This window comes from Alosa alosa, chromosome 24 (genome assembly GCF_017589495.1).
Source record: "Alosa alosa isolate M-15738 ecotype Scorff River chromosome 24, AALO_Geno_1.1, whole genome shotgun sequence".
In the NCBI taxonomy this organism is placed as follows: Eukaryota; Metazoa; Chordata; class Actinopteri; order Clupeiformes; family Clupeidae; genus Alosa; species Alosa alosa.
The window spans coordinates 9,117,319-9,130,314 of NC_063212.1; the positions used below are offsets into that span (position 1 = coordinate 9,117,319).

A 12,996-nucleotide genomic window follows, 5' to 3' on the forward strand; every position below is an offset into this window, starting at 1 on the left:
AAGTGGTCACCAGTCGCCACGTGAAGGCGTCATTTCCCCAATTTAGACCGATAAGCGTCATAAGCCTATTCATCTGAATGACAACGGTAAACATAGCTTGGAAGAGTCGTTTGTTTGGGTTACTTTGGCTTCCAAATTGGCCTCAAGAGTGTTGTCTTTACATAACGTCATGATTGTGCCAGGCAAATGTAAAGCTACGTTACGTTATAAAGTTCTGTACGTGTTTGGATAACGTACGTTGACGCAAACAAATTGGACCACACTGTTGCCAATCTCTGGGTCATTAGTGTATTTTTGCTATCCTTAAATTCGTGCACGAAGTTGAAAAATAGCCTTTACACAATGCAAAATTAAACACAGCCTTTGATACAGCATTGTGTCCTTGTTCACGTGTGAAGCATTTGACCTTTAACTTCCGCTCTACCAAACTACAGGAAGGAAAGGGGACGCTTGCGCGTATTTGACTGGACGGGCTAACGGGGAGTTTGTAGACGGCTGCTGTGATTGGTCAAGTTACTGGAGTTACTGCAGATTGCACTAGACTGTCCTCCAACGTGTTGTATCACTGATCATGGCGAGCTGGTGTGTACGTGCTGTAAGACAGAGCTACACTATTGTAGCATCTCCTTCACTGGTCAGGTAAGAATAATTCTCAAATGAAAATTTACTCAAGTGCTTTCTCGTGTAATGTATCTTGTTACGTTAAAAATTTGTTGTCAGTGTGGTTCTGCTCGTAATGATAGCGACAGCCTGAGCCGAGTCACATGCAGATAACGTTAGAAGCTAACTAACGTTGGGTAGTCAAAGTTCCCCTCCGTTTTGCTACGGTTAATATGAACGTTATGTCAAATATTATGTCATATGGTAGTCATATGTTTTAGCCGTACGTTCACTGGTTTCGTAATTTACATACTGACTGCAATGGTCCAGTAGTTCATAGAATAATGTTACACAAATTCAGCTTGCTAGCATGCTAGCATCCCTTAAAATCACATAGGATTTTAAAGTAGCGTCTACTATGATGGCAATTTTGCTGAGACCTAACGTTATTCAGTTGAGTTTACTTTAGCTTGCCATTTATACTCTATTTTTATTAGTATTAACCTCTCATTTGAACATGTTGCAGTCGAACCAGATTCAATGTTAAAGCCAGTCATGACGTTACATGACGTTCGCTATCAGTTAGCATGTTACTTAATAATCACCTATGATAATCAGTTAGGGAAAGTGCCGGTCATGTGATCTTTCCGACCTCGATTCCTTATTGGTGGGTAATGTTACCGTGAAGTTTACAATGTTCGAGTAGTGTCTGTGTCTGCCGTTCATAGGGTTCTGGTTGCTGTCAAGGTTAAATTGCTAGTGAGCGTTGTTCCCTTCAACCAAGGGCTGGGACAGCACGAAATGCGGCGTAACACTATGGGTGACCAGTCGCTTCCTAATCATCGCTTCTCGAGTAAATCTTTACTCATATTTGCTAATGTCGAATTGATGTAGACTTCAGTCTTGTTGTTGGTATTGTTGTATGACCTCTCGAGACCTAAACGTGTTCTGACTGTGTATTTCATACTACATTGGTATTTCATATTGACAATGAAATATGTTCGCTGTTCCCTTTCCCATCCCCATAACCTGTGTTCTGTCATAGGGCGTCTCCAAGGCTACTATGCACAGCAGCCCACCAGAAAAGTCCGGGCTCTGGCTCAGAGGAAGAGAGTGGAGCACAGAAGCCTGAGCTGAGTCCTGCCGAAAAGGCTCTGACCGAGGAGAAGGTACAACTGGAGGAGCAAGTCAAAGAACTCACAGTGAGTGGGAACTTCATAAAGTCCACATAGAAAGCTGTTTTTCTTCAGTATCCAATATTCCAGAATTCAATATTCTGTATCCCAAGTTCCCAACCCGGCTTTTCCTGTAGTGGAAAGGTTGGGATACAGAATATTTGTGTGCAAGTGTCCATTGAATCCATGTGGCATTTAGCGGCACTCATTGTTTGTTTCACATAACATTTGTCATGTTTCCTGTTACTTCTGTCCATTTGTAATAGTCACAGGCCAACCACTGCTAAAATAGTGGTAATTTAAGTTACTGATGATGAGTTGCATAGTAGTTTATGGTATCAGGTATTACAGAAACAATCAAGGGCCCTGATATTTATCACTGAACTGAGATATTTTTGGTAATCTTTCTTGAATTCAGTGCTTCAGTATTTAGTCATGTTAGACGTGGTAAGGGTAATGTGGTATTGGTCAGTTTGTTTTGTACTGCCCTGCCACGGCACTTCCAGAAATATTCGGTACACAAATAATAGTTGAAGTGTGATAATGTGTCAGCTGAGCTCTAAAAACGTACACATTTTTCTACACTTTTTGGTCAGGACAAATACAAGCGGGCACTGGCAGACACAGAGAACCTTAGACATAGGAGTCAGAAGATGGTGGACGATGCAAAGTTGTACGGTGAGTATTTACAGTGAGGAAAGCGGAAGGGCTTAAGTCCCTGGCCAAGTCACTGTACCTTGCTCTGTTGATCTTCTACATCTCCTAAACCATTTTTTAGTTTATATGCATGGATACTTTTAATACAACATAGAGATAAACTACTCACCTTCTGTAGCTGCAGAAACTCAAGCTAGGTAGAACCAATTTTTTTTTTTTTTTTTTTTTTTTGTACCAACAGTACTTGGTGACCTTGAGAAACAGAGATATATATATGAAATATCACTAATATGAATGACAACGTCCATACATAAACTATAATGATAACATAAATAACAATATCATTGGGGATCACTTTGAGTCATTTTGAGAACGATAATAAGCTGATGGCCAATCAGAATCCAGCAAATTGTAGACATCATTCATCAACACGAGGAGAGACTTTCCTTATCCTTGGTCAGCGTGGACGCTTTTATCGTAGTTATCGTTGTGGTTATTATTTCTGGTGTGAACGGCCCTTTACTGGTTTGCATCCCTGCATAGACTTTGAAAGTGTGCCAGGGGTGGTATTATTTTTTTTTTTTGTCTCCTCCAGGCATCCAGGGCTTCTGTAAAGATCTTCTAGAGGTGGCAGACATCTTGGAGAAGGCAACAGAGTGTGTGCCTAAGGAGGAGGTCACATCACAGAACCCTCACTTGAAGAACCTGTACGATGGGCTGGTCATGACCGAGGTCCAGATGCAGAAGGTCTTCACCAAACATGGCTTGGTCAAGCTCAACCCTGACGGCCAGAAGTTCGACCCCTACGAGCACGAAGCTCTCTTCCAAGCACCTGTCGCGGGCAAGGAGCCAGGCACTGTTGCGGCGGTCACCAAAGTTGGTTACAAGCTGCATGGACGCACCCTCCGACCAGCTTTGGTGGGCGTGGTCAAGGCTCCCTAGGCCCTGGGGCATTGGTGCCGTGGCAACGTCCTGTTACCTGGGCAACATCTGTTCTGATCTGTTTGGGCTCTTGAAGGTGGGCATTATATGAGAGCCCATTAAATGGTGCCTGAAAGAGTTGGAAAAAACACTTAAAACACAGGATCAAACTGACAGCAAATCTCTGGACCCTCACCTAGAGTTAATGTTAAAAAATAGGGAGGGAGGGAACAAGCACTTCATGTCAATCAGGATGTCAGGCTCAACCTACAGCACATTTCTCCTGCAGTCATCTGTCAGTACAGTCAGAGTATGCATTTGTTTTCGTCCAGTTTTCCAATAAGCTATGCTTATGTTAATCATAAAAAAACGCCATAATGTTATCAATCCTATACGTGGTGTATCATTGAAGTCCATAGGTAGGAGAACATCCTGGTCAAACAGAATGGAGCTGTGATGAAGCTAATACAGCAACAGAAACATTGAAATCTTACCAATTACAGCAGATCAGTGTACCACGTACAGTGGTTTTAGTCTTTTACAGATGTATGGCAATTTGGCATAGGGTTCAGCTGTATCATATGTGCATTATGGCCATAGTCTTGACATGAAGTTAATTTTAGGTCCTGTTCTTACTGTCTCCAGAGTTTTGTTCAAAATTGCTCTTTACCTTTTCAGATGGAAATGTTGGAAGATTAACTAGTGTGACATGAATGATCTTGTTTGAAAATGAGTCAAGGCCACAAACCTTATTCAACTAGAAAAATTGGGCACTGTGGTTCTATTGTAAAAGTTACAAAGCCATTCTGTCAGCTTGAGTCCTAAGGGAAGATTTTTGTAAACCATCAGAAAGATACTAACAGCTAGCGAACCTAAAATTTAATTCTCTGAAACCTATTATTTTTTTATTTTTGCCATTTTAGCCATTTTAATACTGGGAAACGCACAACCAGTGGTGTCTTCAACAAAGATGTATCCTTTTTTTTCAGGTTCTGTTCAAATCACTGGCATCCAACAACATACAGTAAATCTCATTGCTTGTGGACTTCAAAAACGTATCTATATTTCACACTTATGAAATAAACATATTTAATTATGTTTTAAATATCACATCATAAATATAGTCACAACTGGAAACATTCCAAGAGACCTAAATGGCAAATTTCCCTTCCTGTAAAATCTCAACCATTGGGCTGGCAGCACAAACACCCATTACCTTAGACATAATTCAAAGTTCTGTAATGATTACAGTATGTTTCATGTAATATCTTCCTTTTTGAAGGTCTTCACCTGACCATGACAAGGGACTGTGTCTTCTGTTCCATGACTGGACTGTATAAATAAATGTGTATGCACATGTGATGAAAGTTGAAAAGTCTACTGAAATAAAATGTCAATACAGAAATATCAAAACCTCTTTCCGGGCAATACTTTGTCACATGGAACATGTACATTGGCTATAGCAGTTCTATACAATTTGAATTACCTAATGATAAGTAAGACACCCTTACATGGTGTAAAAATTATAATAACTGCAAAGGATGCAAGGACAGTCAGACAGCAACATCAGAATAAAGTATGTGCACTTTAATACAAAACAAGAGGTTGACGCAAACAAATTGCAATGTGCAATCACAAAATGCAGGGCAGAGAACCAGCCCACATAACGGCCTCAACCACTAAACCTGCCTACCACTGCTGAGCGTACTACAGGTACATAAAAACAACTCAACTGCATGCTAGGACAACATACAGATAAAAAGCAACTTTGTAAAAGCGAACATCGCTCTCAGTTTTTTTTCCTTACAAAAGTTATAAAAACTGCTCTTGAAATAAAATACTTTACATTTCACAGGTCATTGTTTTGAATATCCCATTTCTTTTTCAAATATTTCAGTTTCAAAACATTATTTACATTCACTCAGATACTTCACAATACGTCCCACTGAAATAAAATGTACAATTGTATACCCAATGTAAAACACAAAAAGGATTGTAGAATAGAGGAAATTTTGCTTATAATTATTTGCTTGTCCTATTTCTGTATCTGGCCTTGTAACTGCTGTAAAAAAAAAAGACCTGGTAAATGCCTACAAAACAAAGATAGGATATGTTTGGTTTGAAGCATTTTCAAAGCAACTTTGATCATGTTTAGCTACTCTAGATTCCAACATACTAAATGTAAGATCAGCTCTGAAAAGTTTGGCATGATATTGACAACACACAACTACAGACATTTTGAACTGGATAATGGTTACCGAGGTCTCCACACAAAGTCTTGATTAATAAAGGTACCTGATTTGGTCACAGTTTCCCACTCTACAGAGATGTGACCATATTAAATCTGGAAGCACCGAGTCGATAGCAGTAATGTGACTTCCTGCTTGACAATATGTTGTCTTTTTAATGAATAAGAGTTTCATTTTTGTCAGGAGTAATCAGACTGGTCAGGGTTCCTCCAGTGCTTGTGGTTAAGATATAGGAGCCAGCACACCAGCAAAGAATAAATGAAGAAAGAATTTTTTCTTTCTTTCAGAAAGCCTCCATCACAAACATGACATGGCTGACACGAAGGGAAGAGGGCGAGATAAGTAGTGTGTCCAGCAATATTACTTATGGAAGTGATGAGAGGACGACAGCTTAAAACCATTCCCCCGCACCCCAAAATCTCGTTTGTATTCATCTGTGTCCCTGGCATGCCATCGCTAGTCAATTTGCTATTTACATTTAAATGGGGTCGAGTCAGCCACACCAAACAAGGCATACAAAGAGCGCCTGACAGCAGAAGGCTGTAAAGGAGAAAAAAGCAAGTGACTAGATTTCTCTCTCTTTAAATTGTCGATACAACGAACAACATCCCTTCCTTTGATCTTGGAACAGCACTTGAGAAAGACAAAAAAAAAAAAGCTGGCGTTATGTGAGAGAGAATGTTTTGATAACAGTGCGATAATGAGTAGGAGGCAGAAAGGGCTTGTGTTCTCCTTTTTGGAGAGAGATGGGAGGACCCCACAGGTCCTTGATTTAGATTTCAGGTTAATGCTTTGGCTGTACCTCCTCACCAACAAAAGCTACAAAGCTGACTGTGATCTTAGGTGTCAAGGATATTCTTTTTCTTCTTTTGAAGACTGTCTGCACAGGAAATAGGCCATATTTTAATACTTTTCAGGCATAAAATCTGCCTGACACAAAGTGGAATGCAGAAGCATTCTTCATCCATCTTATCTGCCCCATTTCAATCTCCTTCACTTTTCTCTGTTTTATAAATGTTTTTACTCGGTTTTGTCATTCTTTTAGTAGTTCTTCATATTCTCTATGTGGGCCACAATGTTTGAGGAGTCCCTAACATAGCAGTAGTCCATATTCCATACACAGATACACACAATTATGCACACTGGGACAAAAATATGTTTCATCTAAATTATGCCTCCATTGGAAATAGCAAAAATATATTAGCAAAGGGGTAAAGGTTTCTTTTTTACAAGGCTTTCAGGAAGGACATGCATACTTATTCTCACTAGTTTCCACTGCAACACTGTTTTCATTTTGTACACACAAACCACATACACTGATTGATGAAACCACATATCTAAGCACCTCTGCACCATAACCTAACGTGATCTGGACTATACATCTAGTCTTTAATTTCTAGCAAAGACTCCCATGTTGCTCACAGTGGCGGGACCTATTATTTCTCTTCTGGACAGTTCCCCCTGGACAAAGATATTATCAATGCATCCATAACAGTGATTTTACAATGTTAATAAAGCCAGCTAGACCAAGCACACACCCGACCGACAACAGTTCACGCAAGGAATATAAAACAAAAAAACTACATTGAGCATCAGCAGGAAAGAGTAAACATGCTCATGTCTTTTTTTTTTTTTCACAAGAAATTGCAACACAGCACTTAAACCATATGCGCCTCCAACACACCAGTAAAAAGAACATGTTCAGCCCAACACATCCAACACGATGGGCAAGGAAAACTCAAACATCGCAGCTCCACTCACTTCAGAGTCAATGGACAAGCTGTGAGATTGGAAGAGCAAAGAAAGAAACATGCACACTGTGGCAAAAGAAAAGAACCTTGTGCTTCTTTGAAGCCTCAAGAGGCAACACAGGCATCAGCATAGCTGTCGATTTGATCAGAACTATGATGGAGACCTGAGAGGGAGATGAACAAAGTTGTTGTGTTTTTTGTTGTTGTTTGTTTTGTTTTCCACAACACAAAGCAATTGATATTCAATGGTGGAGACAAAATGGCACCTTTTAGCAGTGCAGCCTGACAAGGTTAGCTGCCATATCTTGTGGTTCTCCAGGACATCATCTTTTAATGAGAATGACCTCCCCCCCTTACTTCACCATCAGAATGAGGCAAAAAGTGCTTCCACATCCAAATGCTTATAAACCTTAATTAGTATGTGAGATTCCTTGGCAAAACGAATGTAGAAGGGAATTCTGTATAGAAATATAGCCTAACCTTTTCTTATCTCTTTGTAAAGTCTCACTCTGTTGTATAGTATAAAATATAGAGGCATATTTGTTCCTTTCAGGTTGAGGACTGGAACGGATTTCTTTCTTTCTTTTTTCTAAAAAACATGGAATATTGTTTCTGTTTCTTGACTGTACATCAGTAAATACATGGACATCTGAATAAGGACTGCATGTAGTGTCCAGCAATTTGGCCCCATTTCAAACATAATGAGACATGAGAAAATGAGGGAAAAAAGAAAAAAAAAAACACCCTGTCCATTTTCCAGGCTGTTAGGATGCATCCCGGGATATCCAGCCACTTTCCGTAAGGAAGCTCAGAATGCGCTTTTTTAGCACTTTGTCCAGGTAGCTGGGCAGGCGGCTCTTGGAAGGGATCCCCTGCCTCTTCTGCAGGTGGTCCTTGATGATGATAGTCTTGACAGTCAGGTAGCGCCCTGGGGTGAGGTTGAGCGAGTTGCAGAGCACCTTCTCGCGGTCAGACAGCAATTCGAAGCCTGTCAGGTTCTCGATGGCTGAGAACTCGCCGTCCTTGCCCTCCTCCTTGATGCCGCCCGCTCCGGGACACGTGCCGCCTCCTCCTCCTCCACCTCCGCCTCCACCTCCGCCTCCCCCGCCCCCTCCCTGGCCACCTCCTCCTCCGCCACTGCTACCGCTTTGGCTCGCTCTTGTTCTCCTTGCGCTTCTCGCGCTTGTGCCGGGCGGCCTCGTACTCGGCCGACTCGTCAAGGCGCGTGATGCCATTGCGGCGGTAGCGCTGCAGCTCGCGCACCTTGGCGCGCAGCACACGCTCCTTGTGCAGGTTCTCGAAGAACTCCTCGAACTCGCGGTGCGCCATCAGCTGGCAGAGCGGGCGAAGCTTTACCCGCTGCTCCTTCTCCTCCTTGGTGATCTTCCGCTTGGGCGCTACAGCCGCCGATGGAACCACCGTGCCCGTGGAAGCACCCCCCGCTCCCAAGGGAGCGGCCCCCAGTCCGCCTACCACCCCCACTACTCCTCCTCCTCCTGCTCCGCCACCAGCCCCTGTCCCTGTGCCACCCCCCCCGACCCCGACGCCTGCTAACCCCGAGCCGGGGCGCCCGTCCCGCTCCTTGTCCCGCTTGTCCCGGCCCAGGAAGGAGGGCACCAGGTTGTAGTCGCGGGCGATGTTCTTGCGGCGCTGGCGCTCTCGGAGCCGGCGCACGTACATGTCCACGTGCGCCCGCTTCATCTCAATCTCCACGTCCTCGTCGTCGTAGTTGACCGACAGGCCGCTGATCAGCTTCTCCGCCTCCTGGTCGTACTCGATCTCATAGTCGTCCCGCAGCGGCATGTAGCCCAGCTGCTGCTGCTCAGCAACAGAGATGTCCAGCGGGGGCAGTGGGGTGGTTAGGCTTGGGGACAGCGGACCGCCACTTGGGCAGGTGTGGTCAGTCACACGGTTGGGGATGTTGTCAGGTATGCAAGCCTTCCCGAGGTTGCCATGAATGTACATGGTAACATAGTGGTCCATGGCCTCCTGAGGGGTCCTGCCTGGGGCAGTCATATCCTCCTGTAAAACATTTGATTTTCAAATGAATATAACTATGAGAGGTCGAACGCATTCTTGAGATTACACTGTTGCTTGAAGACAAAAAACGAAGCCGTCTGTTATTCCTAGTAATTCATTCATAGTTGTTTCTCGCAATTCATGCAACATCATGTTAAAAAGTAGAGCTGGCCATACAATCACTGATATCATAACAGGTTTTAACACTATAGGAATTAGCTCATTTTTCGCCAGATAAGTAATTTTGCTATCTTTCAAACTATCCGTCAAACTACAAATAGCTTCCGTCTGCCTATTCCAAAAGAAAGTCAAAAAGTAGGCCTAAGTTTCTTCGAGGAAACTCCTGCATTATCATTCGATGTTACGATAACTTAACGTAGAGTAGGATACCGATAATTGACCAAACATTCGCTGCATTTTGACAGCTTTCGTTAATGTTATTGCAACCACCAATACAAGTCGAACAAACAGTACTGTTGCTTCGCCATTTCAGAAAATGCACAGCTCTGATAATTTAATCATTTTTAAATGAGAGAAATATGCATTTTACCCAGTTTCCAAAGCCATACTGCTCGATCGCATCGAGTAGCGACTGCTCTTCCCTGCTCGTCCATCCTCCCTCCGCTTCGGGACCCCACAGGGTAAAGTGCCCGCCATCTACTAACTGGTAGCCGTGCCATCGGCGGTGATTACCAATTTCGGCGCCTGCAGAGAAACAGTCCGGACAAAGTTCTATATCCTGGCAATCGGTACAGCGAAGCCGCAGATTTGTAACGTCTGCTAGGCAGTTCACGCAATACTTCTTCCCCAGGTCGGCCATGTTGCTGGCTTCTGCTTGTTGTTGGAAGCAGCAGTACCTCGCAGGGAGGGCATGCGTACTAGAGTGTCTCCGGTCAGCTAGTGCTGCGTCTCATTAATATTAATCAAAACAGCGCGAACGTCTCTGATAGGCCAATTCACCCAGTTTCCAGGACAACTCTAAAACATAATGGTTTCACTGAAGAATCCTACGTCCTGACTTGTCATTTAAGGTAGGATAGTCGGTTCTTTAGCAAACATAAACATTTTAATGACACATTGAGTTATATTTTAACATTTTGCTTTTTACTTTGTAGCCTATCAAGTGTTTTAAATTGGGTTTTGATATTTCAATGTTTCTCTAGGTTGTTTCAAGGTTCGCCTTAACATGGAGGAGGAAGTGGCTGAGACTGTAGCAATAGGTGAAACCGACGTAGATTTAAATAAGTACGACAATTCTCAGTGTAATACTGCGGAAGCTTCAGAGGAAAACTCTGGAGTAGAAAAAACACTCAACCCAAATCAGAATGCCACACCCTCTGATCAAGTTGAGAAAGAACATACAGACACAGACCAAGACCTAAGTCAGATCACAGGAGAGGAGGGCCCATTAAGCCATACTGCAGAAGACTCCACAACAAAGGCTTTTGAAGTTCAGGAAGAAAGGGAAGAAGAAAGCAGGGGAGAGGGAGACATAAATGCTGGCTTACCAACTAGTGAAGCATTTGAAGAGGGGGAGGGTCCTGAAATGGAGCCCCTCATCGGTGAACCACTTACGCGTGAAGGAAGCATTAAAGGAGAATATGATGATATCACTGAGAACGACAATGGGCCTCCAAGAATAGATCCAGGGACACCAGAGGGAGAAAGAAGCAGCTCTGACTCTGAGAGCCCTGAGCAGGTTGAGGAGGCAGAGGTTGAAGAAGACACTGGCATTGATTACATGGAAGTCCTGACAGAGCTTCAGAATGAGAAGGAAAAGTTGAACCAGCACAATACCCAGATGCAGTATAAACTCGTGGAGTACTTTCGACGGAAGACCGGCGACGAGGCCAAGCCTGAACGGGAGAGAGACAAGGCTGTGTCAGACCAAGAACAGCGCTACCAGAAGTACATCGACATCATGGAGGGCCTGAAGAACCAGCAACGTCGTGACTCAGAGCTCCACCAGCAGCAGGCTGAGGAGCTGCGTCAGCAGGTGCAGGCAAAGCTGGGGCAGACGGACCAGGAGTGGCACGCCTTCATGGAGCAGAAGCGTGCTGTGGCCGTGGCTGTACTGAGCCGGCGCCTGGGCAAGCAGGCAGCGCAGGCCGAGGTGGAGCAGATTCAAGTGGCCGAACAGCGTCGTGAAAGCGAGCTGGTGGCCGTGCGCCTGGAGAACATCAAGCTCAAGAATAAGACAGGCAAGCTTGAGGCGGAGCTGCGCTCCAAGGAGGAGCTGGCCGAAGGCCTGCACCTGATCGACTTCGAGCAGCTGAAGATTGAGAACCAGACGTACAACGAGAAGATCGAGGAGCGTAACGAGGAGCTGCTTAAGCTCCGCAAGAAGATCACCAGCACCGTGCAGGTGCTCACGCACGTCAAGGAGAAGCTGCAGTTCGTGCAGGTGGAGAACCAGGCCAGGCGCGTGCAGTTGGCCGACGTGGAGGCCCTGGTCGCTCTTAAGAGGGACGCACTCACACGGACCAAGCAGGCTCGTGACGGCCTGCGCATGGACAACCTACGGCTACGCCAGCGCTGCGGTCTCCTGGGGAACCAAACTCTGCTGCGCGACTTTGAGGAGAAGGTGGACACCTCCGAGGCCCTGGAGCAGAGGCTGGAGATGCTAAAGAGGCGGCATGCTGAGCTCATCCTCAAGTGTGCCGGAGTCAAAAAGAAACTGGAGCAAACAAAACTGGCAGAGCACTGACACCTACTGGCTCCAACACAAACTGCAGACAATTATAACATGCTAAACACTTCTCTGAGCTCTGGGTCTGTTAAAATAATGGAATGTGATGAATATATTGAATATGTATCCTCTCTTTACTTGGGTTGTTACCGTTTGTACAATTGAATTGATATTGATGATATTTTAAGCATTTTTTTACATGGCTATATTTATAAAATATGAAAAAATGAAATCAGGGAAAGGAGTGTCCCTCACTACAGTAGTATTTTATGTCATGAATTTTCTGTTGTCAACTCAACACTGAGCATAACTGGGGGCTTTGAACTACCAGAATGCCCTACATGCACTAGGCCCTACATGCACTATTGCATATTACATAATACTATTTTGTCCTCAACAGTTCCTGTTATGCTGTAAAGGGTTCATTCTGTGAAACGGGTTTTAATCAAAAGTAAATGTCTTTTCAATTTATCTACAGCATTAAAGACATGATCACCCTCCAAAAAATCACATTTGCCCACCTCAGACATACATTTTTTTCCACATTGAAATATAATAAATGTGACAGAGTGCTACATTTCATGTTAAAATGGCTCAATAAGTGTCAAGTTATTGACTTAACATACATGCCTTCAATTAGAAATATATTTGCTTAGCAATCGTAGTGTTAAAACTGTAATGGAAAAACAGTTATTACTGTCTAATTTGTGTGACAGGGTGGTTGAATTAAGCTTGACGGATCCCATCATAGCAATGAAAAAACAACAAATAAACAATGTAAAAGAATGTTAGAATTTTTCTCCTTAGTTTCTTGGGTGCTCTACAGGCAGACATTATTATTTTACAGACAAAACAAGTTAATGTATCAAAACAGACAAAAAAATGTATGTGACGGGGTGGTCACCAAGTCAAACCAAGGGGCGCAATAAAAAAAA

At 43.6% G+C, this 12,996-nt stretch overlaps 3 protein-coding genes across 4 annotated transcripts; 2 read left to right on the top strand and 1 right to left on the bottom strand.

The window, feature by feature from the left end:
• The first annotated feature begins 487 nt into the window (after positions 1-487).
• grpel1 (GrpE-like 1, mitochondrial) lies at positions 488-4,766 on the top strand. 2 transcript variants are annotated; one of them, XR_007192628.1, is made up of 5 exons: positions 488-639; positions 1,646-1,802; positions 2,372-2,453; positions 3,028-3,450; positions 4,343-4,766. XR_007192628.1 is itself a non-coding variant. In XM_048236218.1 (4 exons), exons 1-4 carry the CDS (start codon positions 572-574, stop codon positions 3,372-3,374), a joined length of 654 nt encoding a protein of 217 aa, XP_048092175.1. In that variant the 5' UTR covers positions 488-571; the 3' UTR covers positions 3,375-4,766. The 2 variants fall into 2 exon arrangements, 1 of the variants encoding a protein (XP_048092175.1); XM_048236218.1 differs by having other exon boundaries at positions 3,028-4,766.
• Positions 4,767-4,919: 153 nt separating this feature from the next.
• Positions 4,920-10,271, bottom strand: tada2b (transcriptional adaptor 2B). The gene is given in 3 exon segments (XM_048236216.1): positions 4,920-8,508; positions 8,510-9,375; positions 9,923-10,271. Coding segments are annotated over 3 exon segments (1,527 nt in total). The 5' UTR covers positions 10,193-10,271; the 3' UTR covers positions 4,920-8,117.
• A 40-nt stretch (positions 10,272-10,311) lies between these two features.
• ccdc96 (coiled-coil domain containing 96) lies at positions 10,312-12,174 on the top strand. The gene is made up of 2 exons (XM_048236217.1): positions 10,312-10,403; positions 10,536-12,174. The coding sequence occupies exon 2, from the start codon at positions 10,559-10,561 to the stop codon at positions 12,077-12,079; it is 1,521 nt and encodes a 506-aa protein (XP_048092174.1). The 5' UTR covers positions 10,312-10,403; positions 10,536-10,558; the 3' UTR covers positions 12,080-12,174.
• The last annotated feature ends 822 nt before the right edge of the window (positions 12,175-12,996 follow it).